General features: G+C 43.6%; 1 protein-coding gene across 1 annotated transcript; it reads left to right on the top strand.

Annotated features, from left to right (window-relative positions):
- The first annotated feature begins 942 nt into the window (after positions 1–942).
- ABRAXAS2 (abraxas 2, BRISC complex subunit) lies at positions 943–16,329 on the top strand. Its single transcript, XM_053949475.1, has 9 exons — positions 943–1,049; positions 2,492–2,582; positions 5,410–5,446; positions 7,068–7,134; positions 7,550–7,740; positions 8,307–8,426; positions 9,112–9,196; positions 10,749–10,863; positions 14,090–16,329. The coding sequence occupies exons 1-9, from the start codon at positions 978–980 to the stop codon at positions 14,557–14,559; spliced, it is 1,248 nt and encodes a 415-aa protein (XP_053805450.1). The 5' UTR covers positions 943–977; the 3' UTR covers positions 14,560–16,329.
- The last annotated feature ends 206 nt before the right edge of the window (positions 16,330–16,535 follow it).

The raw sequence follows: 16,535 nt of genomic DNA, 5'->3' as shown, positions 1-16,535 counted from the left end.
AAAAAGAACTGTTTATTCTTTTCGATATTTATTTGTTGCAAATGTCACAGACATTGTTGCTCTCAGAAGGTTTATTGCAAGGTGTTTTAATAAGAAAATGAGAGTGATAAACAGCACTGCTGCACTGTACAGCTCCGTGTGTGTGGACCGCGGCATTTCTTCCCAATATCCATCCCTGCCCTCTGGCAGTGGGAGCCGTTCCCTGTGTCCTGTCCCTCCATCCCTTGTCCCCAGTCCCTCTCCAGCTCTCCTGGAGCCCCTTCAGGCCCTGGCAGGGCTCTGAGCTCTCCCTGGAGCTTCTCCTCTCCCAAGCTCTCCAGGCTGTCCCAGAGCAGAGGGGCTCCATCTGCCTCATCGCCTTTGTGGCCTCCTCAGGACAAGCTCCAGCACATCAGTGTTCCTCACAACGAGACAGACATGGAGGGGCTGGAGCTGGGGAAGGGGCTGGAGCCCCAGGAGGGGCTGAGGGAGCTGGGAAGGGGCTCAGCCTGGAGAAAAGGGGGATCAGGGGGGACCTTGTGGCTCTGCACAGCTCCTGACAGGAGGGGACAGCCGGGGGGGTCGGGCTCTGCTCCAGGGAACAGGGACAGGAGGAGAGGGAACGGCCTCAGGCTGGGCCAGGGCAGCTCAGGGTGGACACCAGCAGGAATGTCTTTGTGGAAGAGATTGTTAAAGGCTGGGAAAGGGCGAGGAGTCTCCACCCCTGGAGGTGTCCAAGGAACCCCTGGACGTGTCACTCAGTGCTCTGGGCTGGGTGACCAGCTGGTGATCGGTCACAGGTTGGGCTCGATGGGCTCGGGGGTCTGTTCCAAACTCAGTGGTCCAACTGCTCCCACAGTTTCCCCCCTTCCCATGCGGGTACCCCACTGCCCCCCCCTCCGGGACTACACTCCCCATGACGCCCCGCGGCGCCGCCGGAAGCGGGCGTGCGTCCGGCGCGCGTGCGCCGTGGCGGCGTCGGCGGCGGTGTGTCCGTCATGGCGGCGTCCATCTCCGGCTACACCTTCAGCTCCGTGTGCTACTGCAGCGCCAACAGCAGCGCCGACCACGTACGTGTCCCCCGCCGCCGCCTCGGCCTCGCGGGGCTCCCTCACGCTGCACACCGGCCGGCGGCTGCGCTGCGGAGCTTCCAGGCCGCGCCGCCGCCGGTGGGGCCCGGCCGCGGGTCACAGCGGGCGGGGGCGGCCCCAGACGGACACAGCGGGGCGGGATGTGGGGTGTCTGGGCGGGATGCGGGGCGTCCGGGCGGCTCTCCGCGGGATGTGGGATGTCCGGCGTGTGGGGTGCCCCGGATGCTCCGCGGGGTACCCGGGATATGAGCTGCCCGGTCTGCTCCTCCCCGGGTAGGATGTGGGGTGTCCCGGCTGCTCCCTGGGATGTGGGGTGCCCGGCGTGCTTCTCCCGCAGTGTGGGAACTCCAGGATGCTGCTCCCGGGATGTGGGGCGTCTGGGTGGGGTGTGGGGTGTCGGAGCGGGATGTGGGGTCCGCGGGATGCTGCCCCCGGGATGTGGGGTACCAGGGGTGCTCCCCTTGGGATATCCGGGCTGTTCCCGGGATGCTCCCCTTGGGATGTCCGGGCTGTTCCCGGGCTGTGGGGTGCCCGGGGTGCTTCCCTTGGGATGTCCGGGCTGTTCCCGGGCTGTGGGGTACCAGGGGTGCTCCCCTTGGGATGTCCGGGCTGTTCCCGGGATGTGGGGTACCAGGGGTGTTTCCCTTGGGATGTCCGGGCTGTTCCCGGGATGTGGGGTGCCTGGGCGGGCTGTGGGGTGCCCGGGGTGCTCCCCGCGGGGTGGGGCTCCCGCAGGACGCGGCTGTGGGAGGAAAACGCTCCTGCTAAAGCTCCAGGAGCGCTTTTCCAGCAGCTGCGACCGGCCGCGGGCGCAGTGCAGAGCCGGGGTGTTCCCGAATCGCTCGGTTTTGTTGGCTCGTTTTTAGCCTGAGCTTGCTCTTTTCCTCTGCACCTTGTGCCAAAACCTCCCGATTCCAGCTCAATCTCCTTCTTCATTTTGGGTAGGGATGGAGAATAAAATTAATACACCTTAAAATTGCCTTACTCTTAAATTGCCTTCTGGGTTTTGCAGTCCCTGGTGTTGGTCAGGGTCCAGCCCAGAAATTTGGCTAAGTGCCTGCAGGTTTGAGCTCCTCTTCCCTTGGCTTTGCTGGAGCAGAGCAGCATGGTGCTCAGGCCTCCTTCTTTTCCCCTTGTATTTGGGGCTGGGCCCTCCCTTTTGTGATGTGTTTGCCTTGTGTGGGTTTTGTGTAGAGTGTTCATTCTGGACAGCCCATCCCTGTAGTGTTGTGAAAGGATGCTGGCAAAGCAGAAAACCAGCTTTGGTAAAACCTCAGGGCAGTTTCTACCCACTGCAGCTCAGATGTGTCTTTCAAACTTCATCTTTGATTCAGTTTGAAGCTAAGAAAGTTACAGTAAACAACTGCATATAGTGGATTTTTTTTTTTTCTATTTTTAATCCTTTTGTTTTAAAATTGCAGGAAGGATTTCTGCTGGGGGAGGTGAGACAAGAAGAGACTTTCAGCATTAGTGATTCACAGATCAGCAACACTGAATTTCTACAAGTGATAGGTAAGTGATATGACTTTGAGTTGTTCTGAAACAGGCACTGCTCAGGTTTCATGTTTTCAGGAGGTTTCAAGGAGAATTGCTTCTCTTGTGAGAGCATCACAGAGTGTGTCAGACTTCCAGGATCATGTTTACCACAGTTTTGGTGTGTTTGTGGTCAAGATGTGAAGAAAAGAAACAAATCTTTGCAAGTTACAGAGGTTTCATGCACCTCCTTTTATGGAGGAAAGATTATTTCTTGAATATATTTGTCTGTGGGGAATTTCCTGCTTGATACAGTTGCCTAAATACAGCATGTGTTCAAAATGAAATTAATTCATTGCTTGATTTACTGGTACTGAAAGGGGCAGATTTTCAGTAGCAGGTTTGGGTGGATGACTGGGAGTTGGTGACATCATAAATTGTCACAGCAGGACTGGACAAGGAATATTTATCAGACAATTTGTTGATAAGCACAAGTTCTGTACAGCTGTGTTGTGTAAACTGAGCAAAGATCAAAGATCTTGCTGTTAAGTGTTGGTTGAAGGAGATTTTTTAGACATGAGTGAGAAGCTGTTGCATGTTTGGTTTATAGAAAATAGGAAAGCCCTGAAAGAAACTGCCTTTTCGTTTCTGGATACATAACCAGCTGTTAAAATAGATTTAAACCTCCTTAAATACCTGGCTTTGTGGCTGTGATCCCAGATAGCAAAGCAGGGCATACATAAAGCTCAGTGAAAACACACACAGCTCTGGATTGAACATGTGCAGTGGTACCATGCCACATCCCAAGAGATTTCCCACCTTGCAGTGGTGATGGTTTTGTGCTCTGGGCTCCAGAAGGTTCAGTAGTTTCCTGTCCTGCTTATTCCTAAGAGAACATGGGTGGTAAATTGACTGGGAAGTGTCAGTTATGAGCCAAATTACAGAAGATAAAGGCGTAGCATTTTTTGTGTTTGCATCTATCAGAGTGTTGCTGATGGCTCTGTGTGTTCAGACAAAACTGACAGAGCCAGTCATTTTCAGGTTTTTAAATTAGACCTTGCTCTTCAGTGGTCACTGATCTTGGTTATTGTTGGCAGTGATGTCACCACCTGCAGCCTTGGCCTGGTTTCCTAAACCAAGTGTTTGTGGTGTTAAAAATTGCTTTTTTTAAATCAGCCTTTTGTTACATTATTGGTTACAGTGACTTTGTGAGAATGGAAATCACCCACTCCTGAAGACCTGCTGGATATTTTTTTTTATTTGCCATTTTTACTTCTATATTTATTCATCAAAGTTAACTCTTGGACTGCCAGTTCAGCTCACAAGTTTGACAGTTTTGTGGCACTGCTGTCACAGATGACTTTTCACTTTCTTTTGTGTCTCCTTAGTGGTGGTGTTTAAATATGTGTGTGTGTACATAGTGTGTGTACTAGATACATATATATGTATAAAAATAAGTCAATGTGTAAACCTTAAATTTAAAATGTTGGCTGCTTCAGGGGTCTGAGCAGGAGGATTCTTGCTTCCTGTTTCAAAACACAAGGTCTGTGTAGCAACATCATCACCCAAGAACCAAGAACATAGTTGCAGTCAATGTATTTGCTGGAAGGAATTGGTCTAAGCTGCAATAATTGTACTTACAGGCTTTGTTAGCAGATTGTTTCCACAGATGCCTGCATGATGGTGTGAAAATATTAGAGTTGATACAATTTTATATCAAATACAGGAGTCAGTAATTTTCACAGCAGCTCCTGAGGAGATCTTGCCAGTGAGAATGTGCAGTTTGTCAGGCAGCATGCCTGGAATGGGTGCTCAGGGCCTTGTTTTGATAGACACCAAATGTGCTGAGATGTGGATGTTGCTGGCTCCTGTTCTTGGGAGTGTGATCCATCCTGGTGCCTCTGCTGGGATGGCAGCCCCGAGCAGCAGGTGGGGAATCACTGCAGGGAGGCAGAGCCTGAACAAAGTTCCTGCTGAACTCCAGTGGGGCTCTGCTGCTGGAGCTGGAAATATTTGTGCTGTGTGGTCACAGAATCCCAGAGTGGTTTGGGTTGGAAGGGACCTTAAACCCCATCTTGTTCTACCTCCTGCCATGGGCAGGGACACCTTCCACTAGAGCAGGTTGCTCCAAGCCCCTAAAAAATAAGTCATGCTTGGTGTTGGAAAGACAATGTAAAACTGGATTTTTACTCTTTTCTCACTCTCCTGTAACATGCTGACATGTTACAACCTTTGCTGATTAAATAAGCATCTTAGCATGTATCACAACCTTTTCAATGAAAAAACATTGCCCTGATTTTTAATATTTCATATAACAGAATTATAAAGTGCAGCTAAATGTTTTGAAATTTGTTTTAGCCTCTTTGCTCATTAGAGATTCTGTTTGCCTTGCCTCTTTAAACACTACAATGTATAATATTTCAGTGATTCCCTTCCCCATCCCTTTTTATTCCTTGCTGCTGTAATAAACAATGCATATGGATGCAAGTAAGCTGTTGTGGAAAGGTGTGGAAAAAAGAAAACAGCAATCAGAAATGCCTTTGTGAGGAGTTTGTAACTATCAAATAGTATCAAAAGTGTGTTTTTGAGGCTCAGATAAATCTCTGTGCATCTGAGCAAGTGTATGCCTTGCTTATTGAAATACTTTTCTATGTAAAAGGTCAAATTATGAAGTGAAGGCAGTTTTCTGTGTATGGTGCTGTGTCATCAAGTGTTGAGGCAGTAAGGGCAGTGTGTGGTCTGACACGGATGTTTCTTGCTCAGTAGCTCTGATGTGGAAAGTTCATGCAAGATATGCCACTGTAATTTCTCTTTGCCTGGAGCAGTTGGACATGTGTCACTTTTTTTTGTTTGTTTGTTGTTGCAGAAATCCATAACCATGAGCCTTGTTCAAAACTCTTTAGGTAAGCTTCTTTTGTTGTCTTGCTGTGGTGGCTGCAGAATATGAAAATAGGGAGCTCGCTACAATATATTAGCATTTCAAATGTCCTACCAGTGTTGGTTTTACAGAAACACACTGCACCAACCATGACAAAGTAGGAGTTTACAGTTGTAGTGTAGCTTGGAAGAGGTTTATTTTCAATCTCTTTGCATTTCCATCTGGTGTAGCTGCTGGAGGTAGGGCAGCATTCAGGTGAGCTCATATCACTCTGATGATGAGGATGAATGTCAAACTCAGTTTAAATTGTTGTAGTCTAGGCTGGCTCTGCCTGGGCCTGGTGGGTCACAGCATCCCCTGTGTGCCCCAGCCCTGGTAACCTGCTGGGTTTACAAGTTGGTTTGTGCTTAGTGGTACCAACATGCACCAACTGATTATTGTAAAATTTTCAGCTTTCTAGTTATTTTTGCCTTCTGATCTTCCGAACTCCAGAATTTAAATTAAATATGGGGCTAATATATTCTATTTAACAGCTTCTATCTATGTACATGTAAATTTTCTCTATAGTCTTCGCTTGTTACACAGTGTTGGCTTCTAAAGTGCTGTCTAGAATTCCTTTTGAGAAGGAATTCCCAATTAATCTCCTCTCATCTTGAGAGATTTCCAGGCAATTAAGAAGACACAGTAGCTTAGACATTATGATTGACATTGGTTGCATTAAAGAGAAAAGCTGCAGTCAGTCACTTGCTGGCTGGTAATTACAAAGAGGGTACTCTTAACTCAGGGATTTAAATGCTGCAGACTCCACACATGGAGATAAAGCACAGACAGAGAAAGAGTTGGATATCCACCAGGATTATAAATAAATATTGCAAACATGAATTGAAAAATTTGTGCATATATAACATAGTGTCTCAAATTTGTCATTAGTCATAGTCTGAGTCTTCCCAACAACTTACACCTTGAAGCAAATGGTATTTCCACCCTTATTTACCAACCAAGCACCAAGCTCAGGATTTGGTGTTTTTCTACCCCACCCCCAAAAAGTTGAAGTCACAGACCTCTAAACTAGAGTGTTTTGCTGCACTGCTTTAGGTGTTAGTGTTAGCTCTTGAAAGACACCAAGGAGGAATCTATTTTCAAATGTTTTTCCTTGTATCATGCACTCTGATCTACCTGAATACCTAAACCTATCTACACAGGTAGATTTATAAATTCCTAAATCCGTCATGTCCACAAAATAACGTGTCAGGGTTTGGGTTCAGCTGTGGGAACAGAACCAATTGAAAAAGACCATGATACTTTGAATTATTTCTGACTCTTTTGGCTTCAAGGATCCAGCCATGTGAGTGCAGTGATAGGATTGGAGCTCAAGAAATTGATTTGGAGTTGCATTTAAAATGGCCCTGCTTTCATTTCTTCTGCTGTGGTAGGCTTCTGATTATCAAAGCAGGGTTTTACAGAATGCTGGTCAAAATAAAATTGCACAGTGCATTTCTGTTGGTAAAAGTAAGGCTCTGGAATTGCTTTGTATTGTCGAGAATGCCATCTGCTTGTAGAACACTCAAAGTATAAATTATTTACTTTATGTATAATATGTGTGTATAAACTGTCTACTTACCTTTCTCTCTTCCTTTTTGTTCAAGCTTTTATGACTATGCAGGCAAAGTTAATGAGGAGAGTTTGGACAGGATTCTCAAAGACAGAAGAAAAGTAAGTTTTCTATCTTTTCCTGCTGTTGTAGGCATTAGAAGGAGTGGGTTTGGAAAACAAATAGAAAAAAAAAAGGTAGTTAACTAGAATAAATACTTTCCTTCACAAATCTGATGGTTTGTTTTGATCCAGAGCTTATCCTGTACAGAAGTTGTTGGATTTGTGGTGCTTAGATTAAACTGGGATCAGTGTCTAATTTCCCTGAAGAAATGCAAAGGATTTAAGTGTAGCTCTCCAAAAGTGTAGGGCTCTATTGACCATCTCAAACTCAGATCTTGAGGAATTCAGTTTCTTTTGTTGTTCTAAAGCTTTTGGGTAATGGTGATACCACAATATCAGCCCCTTTATTCTCAGAAGGTAAATCTGTGTCTCTCAGGTAACACTGTGGGTTTTTCCTGATGTACTTTGATTACAGAACGTTATTGGATGGTACAGATTTAGGAGAAACACTCAGCAGCAGATGTCATACAGAGAGCACATCATTCATAAACAGCTGACACACATCCTTGGAGTGCCTGACCTCGTCTTCCTTCTCTTCAGCTTCATTTCCACTGCAAATAACTCAACACATGCTTTAGAATATGTGCTTTTTAGACCAAACAGAAGGTAAGCAAACTCTGTCAATGAACCAGTCCTCATTCTTTGTTCTGCTTTTTACTGCTATTCCTTAAAATATTTAGGACTTTGTACAATTGCACTTAAAGAAAGCTTTTTGTTTCTCCAGTGTCTTGGAGTGCTTATTAATGATGACGGGTTTGGTTTTATTTTGGGTTTTTTTTGTGCAAATAACTTATAAATTAAAATAAGGGTGAACAAAAAAAACTTTTCAATCTCTAAATCATCAGACAAAAAAAAACACCTTATTTTTTTTTATTTTAAGAGACATCAGATGTCACTACCATGTTTCTTCTAGTGGATCTGAATATATCTCTGGTAGTTTGCACATTATAAAGGTTCTTGGAGGTGTAGAGGTAGCTCTATATTAAGGGGTTTTGATCCTGCATTTTTTTTTGAACACAACTTGCAATATTCAGCTACTTTTATAACAAACCTCATGCAGAAGCTTTAAAATTAGATGAGTTCTGATCATCAGAGGGATGGGATATTATCAAAGCTTTTGTAAAGAATCTTCTTCAAATGAATTAAAAAATCTTTCTGAACTTTCTCTGCAGGTATAATCAAAGGGTGTCACTTACTATTCCTAACCTAGGCAACACTAGCCAGCAGGAATACAAAGTTTCTTCAGTGCCAAATACTTCTCAGAATTATGCCAAAGTTATTAAGGAACACGGGTAAGGACTTTCCCTTTTTAAATGAAGTAGTCATGAAGCTCTACTCCCTGTACCTCACAGAGAATACCACAAATGTGCATGTTGAGCAGCAGAAAACCAGTTCTGGATGAGAGTGGTCAGTTCCCAGTGTGCTTTTTTTCCTGGTTAGAATTGGATCTTTTAGAAGAACCAAGGGAACTTGGTGCACTTTTCAGAAAAGCAGAGTTGGTGTGGCCAGTCCATGCTGGGATCCTTCTGGCTGGAAGCTTCTGACTTGATTTCCACCCACCACCTACCTCCCCAAGGAATTCTGTGTGCACTTGAACTCTGCCTGAGAAGCATTGAATTCTTGATGTTTTTCTTAAGTATTTTCAATTAAATGCCATAAATTCCAAGTAGCTTTTCTGGCTGTTAACAATGAAATTATACAAGCTGAAAGATTTTGGCAGAAGTTTAATCTCATTCAAATGAGACTTTATTGTTCCAGAAGGAATTTTGGTATTGAATATGCTGCTGTCCAAATTTTTGTTTATGACAGTATGGTACATTTTTAGCAAGATACTATTGCTAAAATAGCATATTTAACAATAAGATACATTTTAAAAATGCAGTGATAGACTGCTTAACAGGAATTCAAAGACAGCATGAGCTAGAAACCTGTATTGTCTTTTCTCTCTAATGATTTCTGCTTTGTTTTCATTTTTAGTACTGATTTTTTTGACAAAGATGGAGTGATGAAGGACATCAGGGCTATCTATCAGGTTTATAATGCACTTCAGGAAAAAGTACAGGTAACATCCTTTACTCCATATTGGTCTGTATATATGTGGCATCTTTTATTCATCCTTTGGTTAAAGCTGCAGTGGAGGAGATGGAGATTTTTAAAGCTCATAGGCAATTATCATGAACTGTAGGAAAATAAGACTTGAAAATTAAATGTTTCAGTTTTTATTTAATGTGAGCATTTGCAGTGGCTTCTGTGAAAGTGGTTGGTACAAATAGCACCAATTTTTTTTTTCTCTTTTGCAAGTAAATGATTTAATACTTAGTGATTTATGGGAGGTGTTAGTCATTTTTAAGGGTTTACAGTGAAGAGAAGCCCCGCTGAAGGCTGTAGGGATTTGCAGAGGTTTAAAAATGACTCCTGGCTCTGGGTATGGAGCATGAGCAGAGCACCATCTGTTAGTTAAAACTTGTGAACATTTTGTGTGGAGCATGAGTGAATCCTGCTCCAAATGTGCCAAAGCATCTGAAAAAGCCTGGAGTGTCAGCTCTGCTCATTGTGAGCTTGTCAGTTCACAGCTTGTCCTGTGTGAAGAGCAGTGGAGCTGTGCTGCCCGGGGAGCTCTCACAGCTGCTAATTGTGCTGGAGTCACAGCTTGTTCCCAGGCTTTCCCTTTACATCTGCCCTGGGGGGATTCGTGTCTCTGCTCCAGCTCAGCTCTGCTGCTTGGCTCCTGAGCAGGGAACGAGGAGAAATCCCTCCAACCATCCCCTGCACCTGCCTGCACAGGGGCAGCTGCTCTTTCTCACTGGCAAGTTGTACCTTCCAACCTCCTTTGGACAGTGGGTAAGGCAGACACTTCCAGGCAGCTTCAGGGAATAGGAACATTTCTCTACAGAGCTGTATCCATTAGCTAATGGCATTGTTCTGTAATGCTGTTCTTGCCAGGAGCACGACTGTCCTCTGTGCTCCTGCTGTTGTTTCAATTGCTGTCTGGAAAAATGGAAATGGGCTTCTTTAGCCTGGAGAAAAGGAGGCTGAGGGGAGACGTTGTTGCTCTCTTCTCCAAGTGACAGGAGGAGAAGAAACTACCTCAAGTTGCAGCAGGGGAGGTTTAGGTTGGAGATTAGGAACAATTTTTTCCCTGAGAGGTCTGTCAGGCATTGGAACAGGCTGTTCAGGACAGTGGTGGAATCAGCATCCCTGGGAGTGATCATGACCAATATTTAATTTCATAGAATCACAGAATGCTTTGGGTGGGAGGGGACCTTAAAGCTCATCTCATTCCACCTCCTGCCATGGCAGGGACACCTTCCACAGTCCCAGGCTGCTCCAAGCCTCATCCATCCTGAACATTTCCAGGGATGGGACACTAACCAACTTTGGATCTTACTACAGATCTTCTGTCACGATGCATTATTTGGAAATTATTTTCCTATAATGCAGCAACAGCCAGTAAAGAAAACAATCTTGAGGCAGAGTATTTCTGCTGCAGTTAAATCTGCTTTTAGTTTTGTGCTTCAATGGCTTCTTGTCTGGTAGTAGCTTTATTAATGTTGTCCTGAAACTATTTCCTATATTTTTGCCCAATCTTAGCATGCCTTACATTTTTCTCCCAGGCAGTATGTATAGATGTAGAAAAAAGTGAACGTGTTGTTGAATCTTTTCAAGCTGATGTAAACAAGTTAAAAAGGCAAATCGCACAAAAGAAGAATGAAAAAGAACAAGAAATAAGTAAGTTGCCCTTTATTTACCTTTTTTTTTTTTGTTCAGAAGCAGATGCTGTGAGGAGAAAATGTTTTGTGGAATTAAAGTAATTGTTTACTCATGGGGAAAAAACATCCCAGTGGGAAGGGTAACATGATGGTTTTGTGTTGAATGACACCTGAGCTGTGAAAGTGTGTGTTGCAAGTATTTCTGCTGGAATCATCCAGTGTTAGCAAGCTTAAAATATAGGAGAGACAACACTGTACAGAAAGAATGAGCAAGTCAGTTCTGGAAATAACACAGGAAAAGATCAGTTGTAGGAAAAGAAAATTGGGGGGAAAAAAAAGCTAAATACTGGAGAGATTCTTTTTGAAGTAAAGAAACAAGGTTCTGTGCCCACAGGCCAGGAACTATCCATGATTTTATAAAGTCCTTATTCCCACTCCCATTTGCTGACTTAGTGGTAAAGATGTTCAGCACTGAAATACCACTTCTCAGTGTTGAAGTAAATCTTTGTAGGTGTTGTTCATCTTATTGTGTTGCTCCATAATTTCCTGAGTCAGTGAGCACGGCTGTGTGAGCACATTTGGCTGATTGCCACACTGACCCTCCTTCCTAAAAACTGAGTGTGGCCTCAGGAGACTTTGGTTAGCAGCAGATAAGTTTTGTGAAGCACTTGGCTCCTTCCAAAGAGGCGTTGCTGATCTAATTGAATTTGTGAGTGCAGGGGAAGACTGAAGGTAGAGAGTAGGGCAGAGAATAGGCAAATGGGAAGCAAGATGAAAACCTAAATAATTCATAAGCAAATTACACATTTCAGCAAACACTGCCTCTTTTTAGCCATGTTTTGAAAAGATAAGCAAATAATGAAATTTTGTCATTTTAGCTACGAGGTGTTTTTTATTATTTCTGTGTCCTGTTACCTAAAGCAGTGTGTGACAAAAAGATGGTTTAGGTGGGTGAACACCCTAAACTCTGCTATGGGCCTGCTGCTGCTGTGACTGGTATTTTAATTTTCTCCAGGCAGCAAGGTAGTGTTATCACATGAGCATTTTGGTGCACAGTTTGATCTGTCAGCACAAGTTCTTCTTTCTCTGAACCTCAAAAAGGTGACAGAGCCAGGATTAGCCCAGGACCATTTGAAAGGTGGAAGTAAATGAGTCACTGCTGTTTCCTGCTTGGCTGTAGATGAAGTAGGCAGGGAGCTGCTACTATGGGGAAGCAGAGGTGGGTATTTAGTGTGACTGGAGCTGATCCCAGCACAGATGGGAAAAGCTGGGGGAGGAGGAGGAAGAGCAGTCAGTGCTCAGCTCTGGGTACTACCAGGGAGATGCAAATGCTGGACTGAGAATTGATGCCAGAGCAGAGAATCATGTGAGAGGGCTGAAACACGAAAACATGCAGCTTGGAGCTCTGCAGTATTTTTAGATGTGAGTAGTTAATTACTGATTCTGGCCTTCTGTTCCCTCACTTGCTCAATGCTGGGAGAATTTCCTTGGTTTTAGTGAGGAAAAGGGAGAGTTTGATTCCAATTCTTGTGGGAGTGTTGTGTGAGAGCTTGGTGTTCCTACAAACCTTGGGTTAACAGGTTATGACTTAAACACTCCATTATGAAAGGCAGTTGAGACTGCAGTTGCCAGATCACTGAAATAGTTCTGTACAAGTAGCAGGATGTTCCAGGCTTTGGTGAGTGCTGTGCACTTCCCAGATGCCAGGAGATCTCCCACTGCAGTTCTCCTCTTGTGGCTCAGACATGGAGAGCTGTTATGTAGCCACTTGAGGGAATGTGCTCCTTTTATTCCCAAGAGACATCTCAGTGGCTTGGTTAAAGGAACTCTCACACTCCATGTGGGGTTTCTCCCATTGCGTCCCTCACCTTACACATTCCAGTGTCAATTCTGGCAGGTTTGTTGGTTAATAACCCCTTAGGAACCAGTCAGAAACTTCAGTGTCTCCCAGTGCTTAACAGAACTTCCTGCCAGGAAGTCTTTCCTTGTGTCTACTGTACAATACTCAAATTTACCTTTCTGCAGCAGCCTCTTAGACACATTTAAGAATAAAATGCTTTCTTCAGTCTTCCCTCCTAATCCCAGTTATTCCAGCCTTTCCTCTTAGATCATGATTATTAGATCTCTGACGAGTCCTTGTGTTTTGTAGGGTTTCTCCAGTTTTCCCTATTTTTTAAACTGTGGTGTTCATAGTTACATACGTTCTGGTTGTATTGTTAACAACTACAATGAAATGATACATACCTGTATCTCCACAGCTGAGCACACCTCATGCATATTGATTTATAGTTTACATAAATCAAGTTTCTTTTCTGCAGAAGGATGCAAGTGTTCCTCATTTTGCAGCTTTTGCAGTTCATTATTCCTGTGCACATCTTCCTCAAATTATTTTCCAAATCAGCTCATTTAAGATGATTTTCACATTCCTGTTCTGATACCCTGCTACACTCCCAGCTGTAATTCCATCATTTAAATGTTTAATGTGAGTGCAGTTATTAAAATAATAATTTGAGGGAAGAAGACAGGGTGATTTCTTTGCAGGTGTTATGAGATTGTCCCCTAGCACAGGGGGCATTGAAAGAGAAAGTACAAAGTGATACTTTTAAGATACAATTTCCAATATCAATTATGGATGAGTAGCAAGTTGAGTTTTACTGAATAAGACACGGATAGAGAGGAACAGGCAGGTTGAGCCCTAACACAGGTTCTTTTTGATGTGAGAAGGAGCTGAAAAATACAGAGAAAAGATGAGAGGGAAACAGCAACAGGCTGTGGAAACATCCTGTAGCTGTGTTTTTTGGGAGCTTAAACTGGAGGAAATGATCTGTACAGGATGACTGTGCACATGAAAGTGTAGCATGTTTGCACTTGGACAGTTTATTTGCTTTCTGACTCATTTTGGGTTTGAAATGGGATCACTGGGATAATTGAGCTGTGCTGATCCTGATGAGGTTCAGGCTGCACTGCTAAATTTAGGGGAGTTTGTTGTGCTCAAAGAGTAGGATGCAGTGTTAAGATTTGATGTGATGGTCAGGGGTAGTGTATTGACCTAAAATCAGAGGTATGGAAGGTGAGTAGAGCAGACTGAGAGGACAGGATCCAGTGCTGGAGTTGGAAAGCAGAGCCAGGGATGAGCATTTGATAACAAGCAGAAAGAAAGAAGGGCAGGCGAGGTGGTCGCAGCTCAGGTATGTGGAGCACGTTGCCAAGAAAGCATTAAGTACCTCCTGTTCTTTGCTTTGTAGGAATGCAGCAGGCAATTCTAAATAGGCAAATGCCAACAGATAACGTGGAGCCCATGTTTGTTCCCCGAATGTCCTACACTGGGTTTGCTGTGGAAGGCTGCACACTTGAAGATTCCGACGTCTCCGATCCTCCGCCGCCGTACTCGGATTTCAACACAAGCACTCAAGACAGTTCTGGCAGCCCCGGGCTCCTGGAGAGCAGCAGCATCTTCATGCCTCGGCCTCAGGCTGTTGGTTCTTCCAGTTATGTTTCCACAACTGCAGGATTGAAATATTCTGGCAATGGAGCATCCATGCCATCTTCCCAAAGAGCGCTCGCTGACAATGTTGACGAATCAGAAGACAGTGATTATGAGAATTTGCTTGAACCCACAGAGTCCTCTGACAGTGAATACTCACAGACAAGGGAGTCACGACCTTCTGCACACCCTGACGGTGATTCCAGGAACACTCAAACTTCTCAGATTTGATAGGGGGCAAAAACAGAAAAAATCCACGTGACACTGTTTTTTTCATAATTGTTACCGAGAGACTTTGGGGATTTAACCCGGAGGAAATGAACTACACAGGATTACTGTGCACACGAAATGTAGAAGACTTGCACTAGATGGTTTATTCACCTTGTGATACATTTTGCAAGTTTTATAATGGAATCATTAGGATAATCAAGTTGTACTAATACTGATGAGGTTCATGGATGTACTGGTAAATTTAGGCAAAATGAAATTTATAGAGATCTTGTAGCTTTTGTTGCCATATTTTCTTTAAGACAATAAATTGGGATGTAGTAACTAAGCACAGTTAGTCTACAGATAATGTTCTCAAATCAAAACTTACCTCTTGCACTATCATGCCTTGAATTTTAATTTTTGAAAGGGAATAATAAATATATCAGCCGCCTTCCGAATAGCTTTCTATGGTAAGCCAAATTGGCCTTTGCAAGCAAAGAAATTTTGATAATTCTGAGAAGCCTGATTGGAAAAGATGTGGTCAGCCTCCTTCTGTGGGCATGCCCTCATCAGAGGAGGGGTTTGGTTTGACCTTTTTTTACAAACAGAATGTGTCTCACTTCAACTGATGGTTGCCTTTTTTTCTGTAAAGGATGTTAGGGGGGGTGGGATGCCTGGTAAATCATCCAGATGAATGTCATAAATAGAATTATTCTGGTTTCACTGGGTTTACAATGACTTTACGCCACACTAGCCTCATTTATTGTCTCATGCGTTCTTTTAGCATAAATATGAAGTGCACATACAGGAGTAAATGACCGACAGAAGTAGTAAATTCCATCATGATTGGACTTTGGAGTCTGCAAATTGCAAACATCAGAGACTGCTACTTGCATTTTATTTGCATCTGAGTATTGGATTTACGCTTCTAGATGAGTTATTTTATGTGATAAATAGGGGATAGGGTAGGAGAAGATTGTTTGGAGAGTCCCCTGGGTTTATTACCTCTTTTCCTCTGGGTGAAACATGTAAATGATTATTTTAATTTGAATTGCAGCTCTTGTCAGAAAACTGCCGTTTGGGATAAATGAAGTGTGGTATATTTAGAGAATTTCATGTTTGGATGCACTTACTTTTATTTAAGTACTGCTTGTATGCTAACGTTGCCCAAAATATGTGAAATTGTGCCACTAAGAAGTTTGTATTCTTGGACTTTATCCCTGATGTGTAAATGAGAAAATACACATTTTAAGATGAGGTTATCTGCAGGATTTATCACTTTCAGGTATCATTAGCCACTTCTTTGATTTGTACCCAGAACAGCAAAGCAGTTGCTTAAAAATTTTAAATATCTCAAATTTACCCACTGAAATTTTAGTCTTCTGGATCATATCCTTAGGCAAAAGTCTGTTCATTACCCTCTCCTTACCTGTACTAAATTAAGCAAAATAACTTGGGGAAAAAAAATGAGATGTTAAAATTGCCACTCTTCTACTGAGTTGTTCCATCTTTAAAACATCAAGTGCTCTGGTTTTAACTATTTGACATTGTTCTCATTAGCCTTAACTGGATGGATTTTTGTCTTGGAGTGTTGCAATCCCTGGAACAGAGTCCTTGCTGTGGAGTCACCACCTGTGAGCACCTGTGGCTCGGGTGTGGACGTGTCGATGCTGGAATCAGAACTGACAGGTTGGCAGCCACCCTCTTCATTTTTATTCTGCACAGAAACCTGCAAAATGTACATCTCTGAGAAAGCAGTTAAATGTGACAATAAAATCTTATTTAATCCGACCATAGATTTTAATGCTTGTCAGGTGCCACGTTGGTGGAGGAGCTCGCTGAAGTGGTTTGTTCAGGCTGGTCTGCTTGGGGGACTGAGGGGATGTGGCAGAGGGACCATTCCATGCCTGACACACGTTTATACAAGATCCTTGAATTCTGGGGTTATTTAACAAAAAATGTGAAAAGTTCTGCTTAGTTTTCCATGGTGTGTCATC

This window comes from Vidua chalybeata, chromosome 8, assembly GCF_026979565.1.
Source record: "Vidua chalybeata isolate OUT-0048 chromosome 8, bVidCha1 merged haplotype, whole genome shotgun sequence".
In the NCBI taxonomy this organism is placed as follows: Eukaryota; Metazoa; Chordata; class Aves; order Passeriformes; family Viduidae; genus Vidua; species Vidua chalybeata.
The sequence above is the reverse complement of the archived record's forward strand: the minus strand, read 5'-3'. Positions and strand labels throughout refer to the sequence as shown.

Excerpts from the sequence above, each read along its gene's own strand:
- ABRAXAS2 (XM_053949475.1), top strand. The coding sequence starts at position 978 with ATGGCGGCGTCCATCTCCGGCTACACCTTCAGCTCCGTGTGCTACTGC. Across the intron at positions 7,741-8,306 it reads CTTTTTAGACCAAACAGAAG|GTATAATCAAAGGGTGTCAC; the intron begins GTAAGCAAACTC and ends CTTTCTCTGCAG. Across the intron at positions 10,864-14,089 it reads TGAAAAAGAACAAGAAATAA|GAATGCAGCAGGCAATTCTA; the intron begins GTAAGTTGCCCT and ends TTTGCTTTGTAG.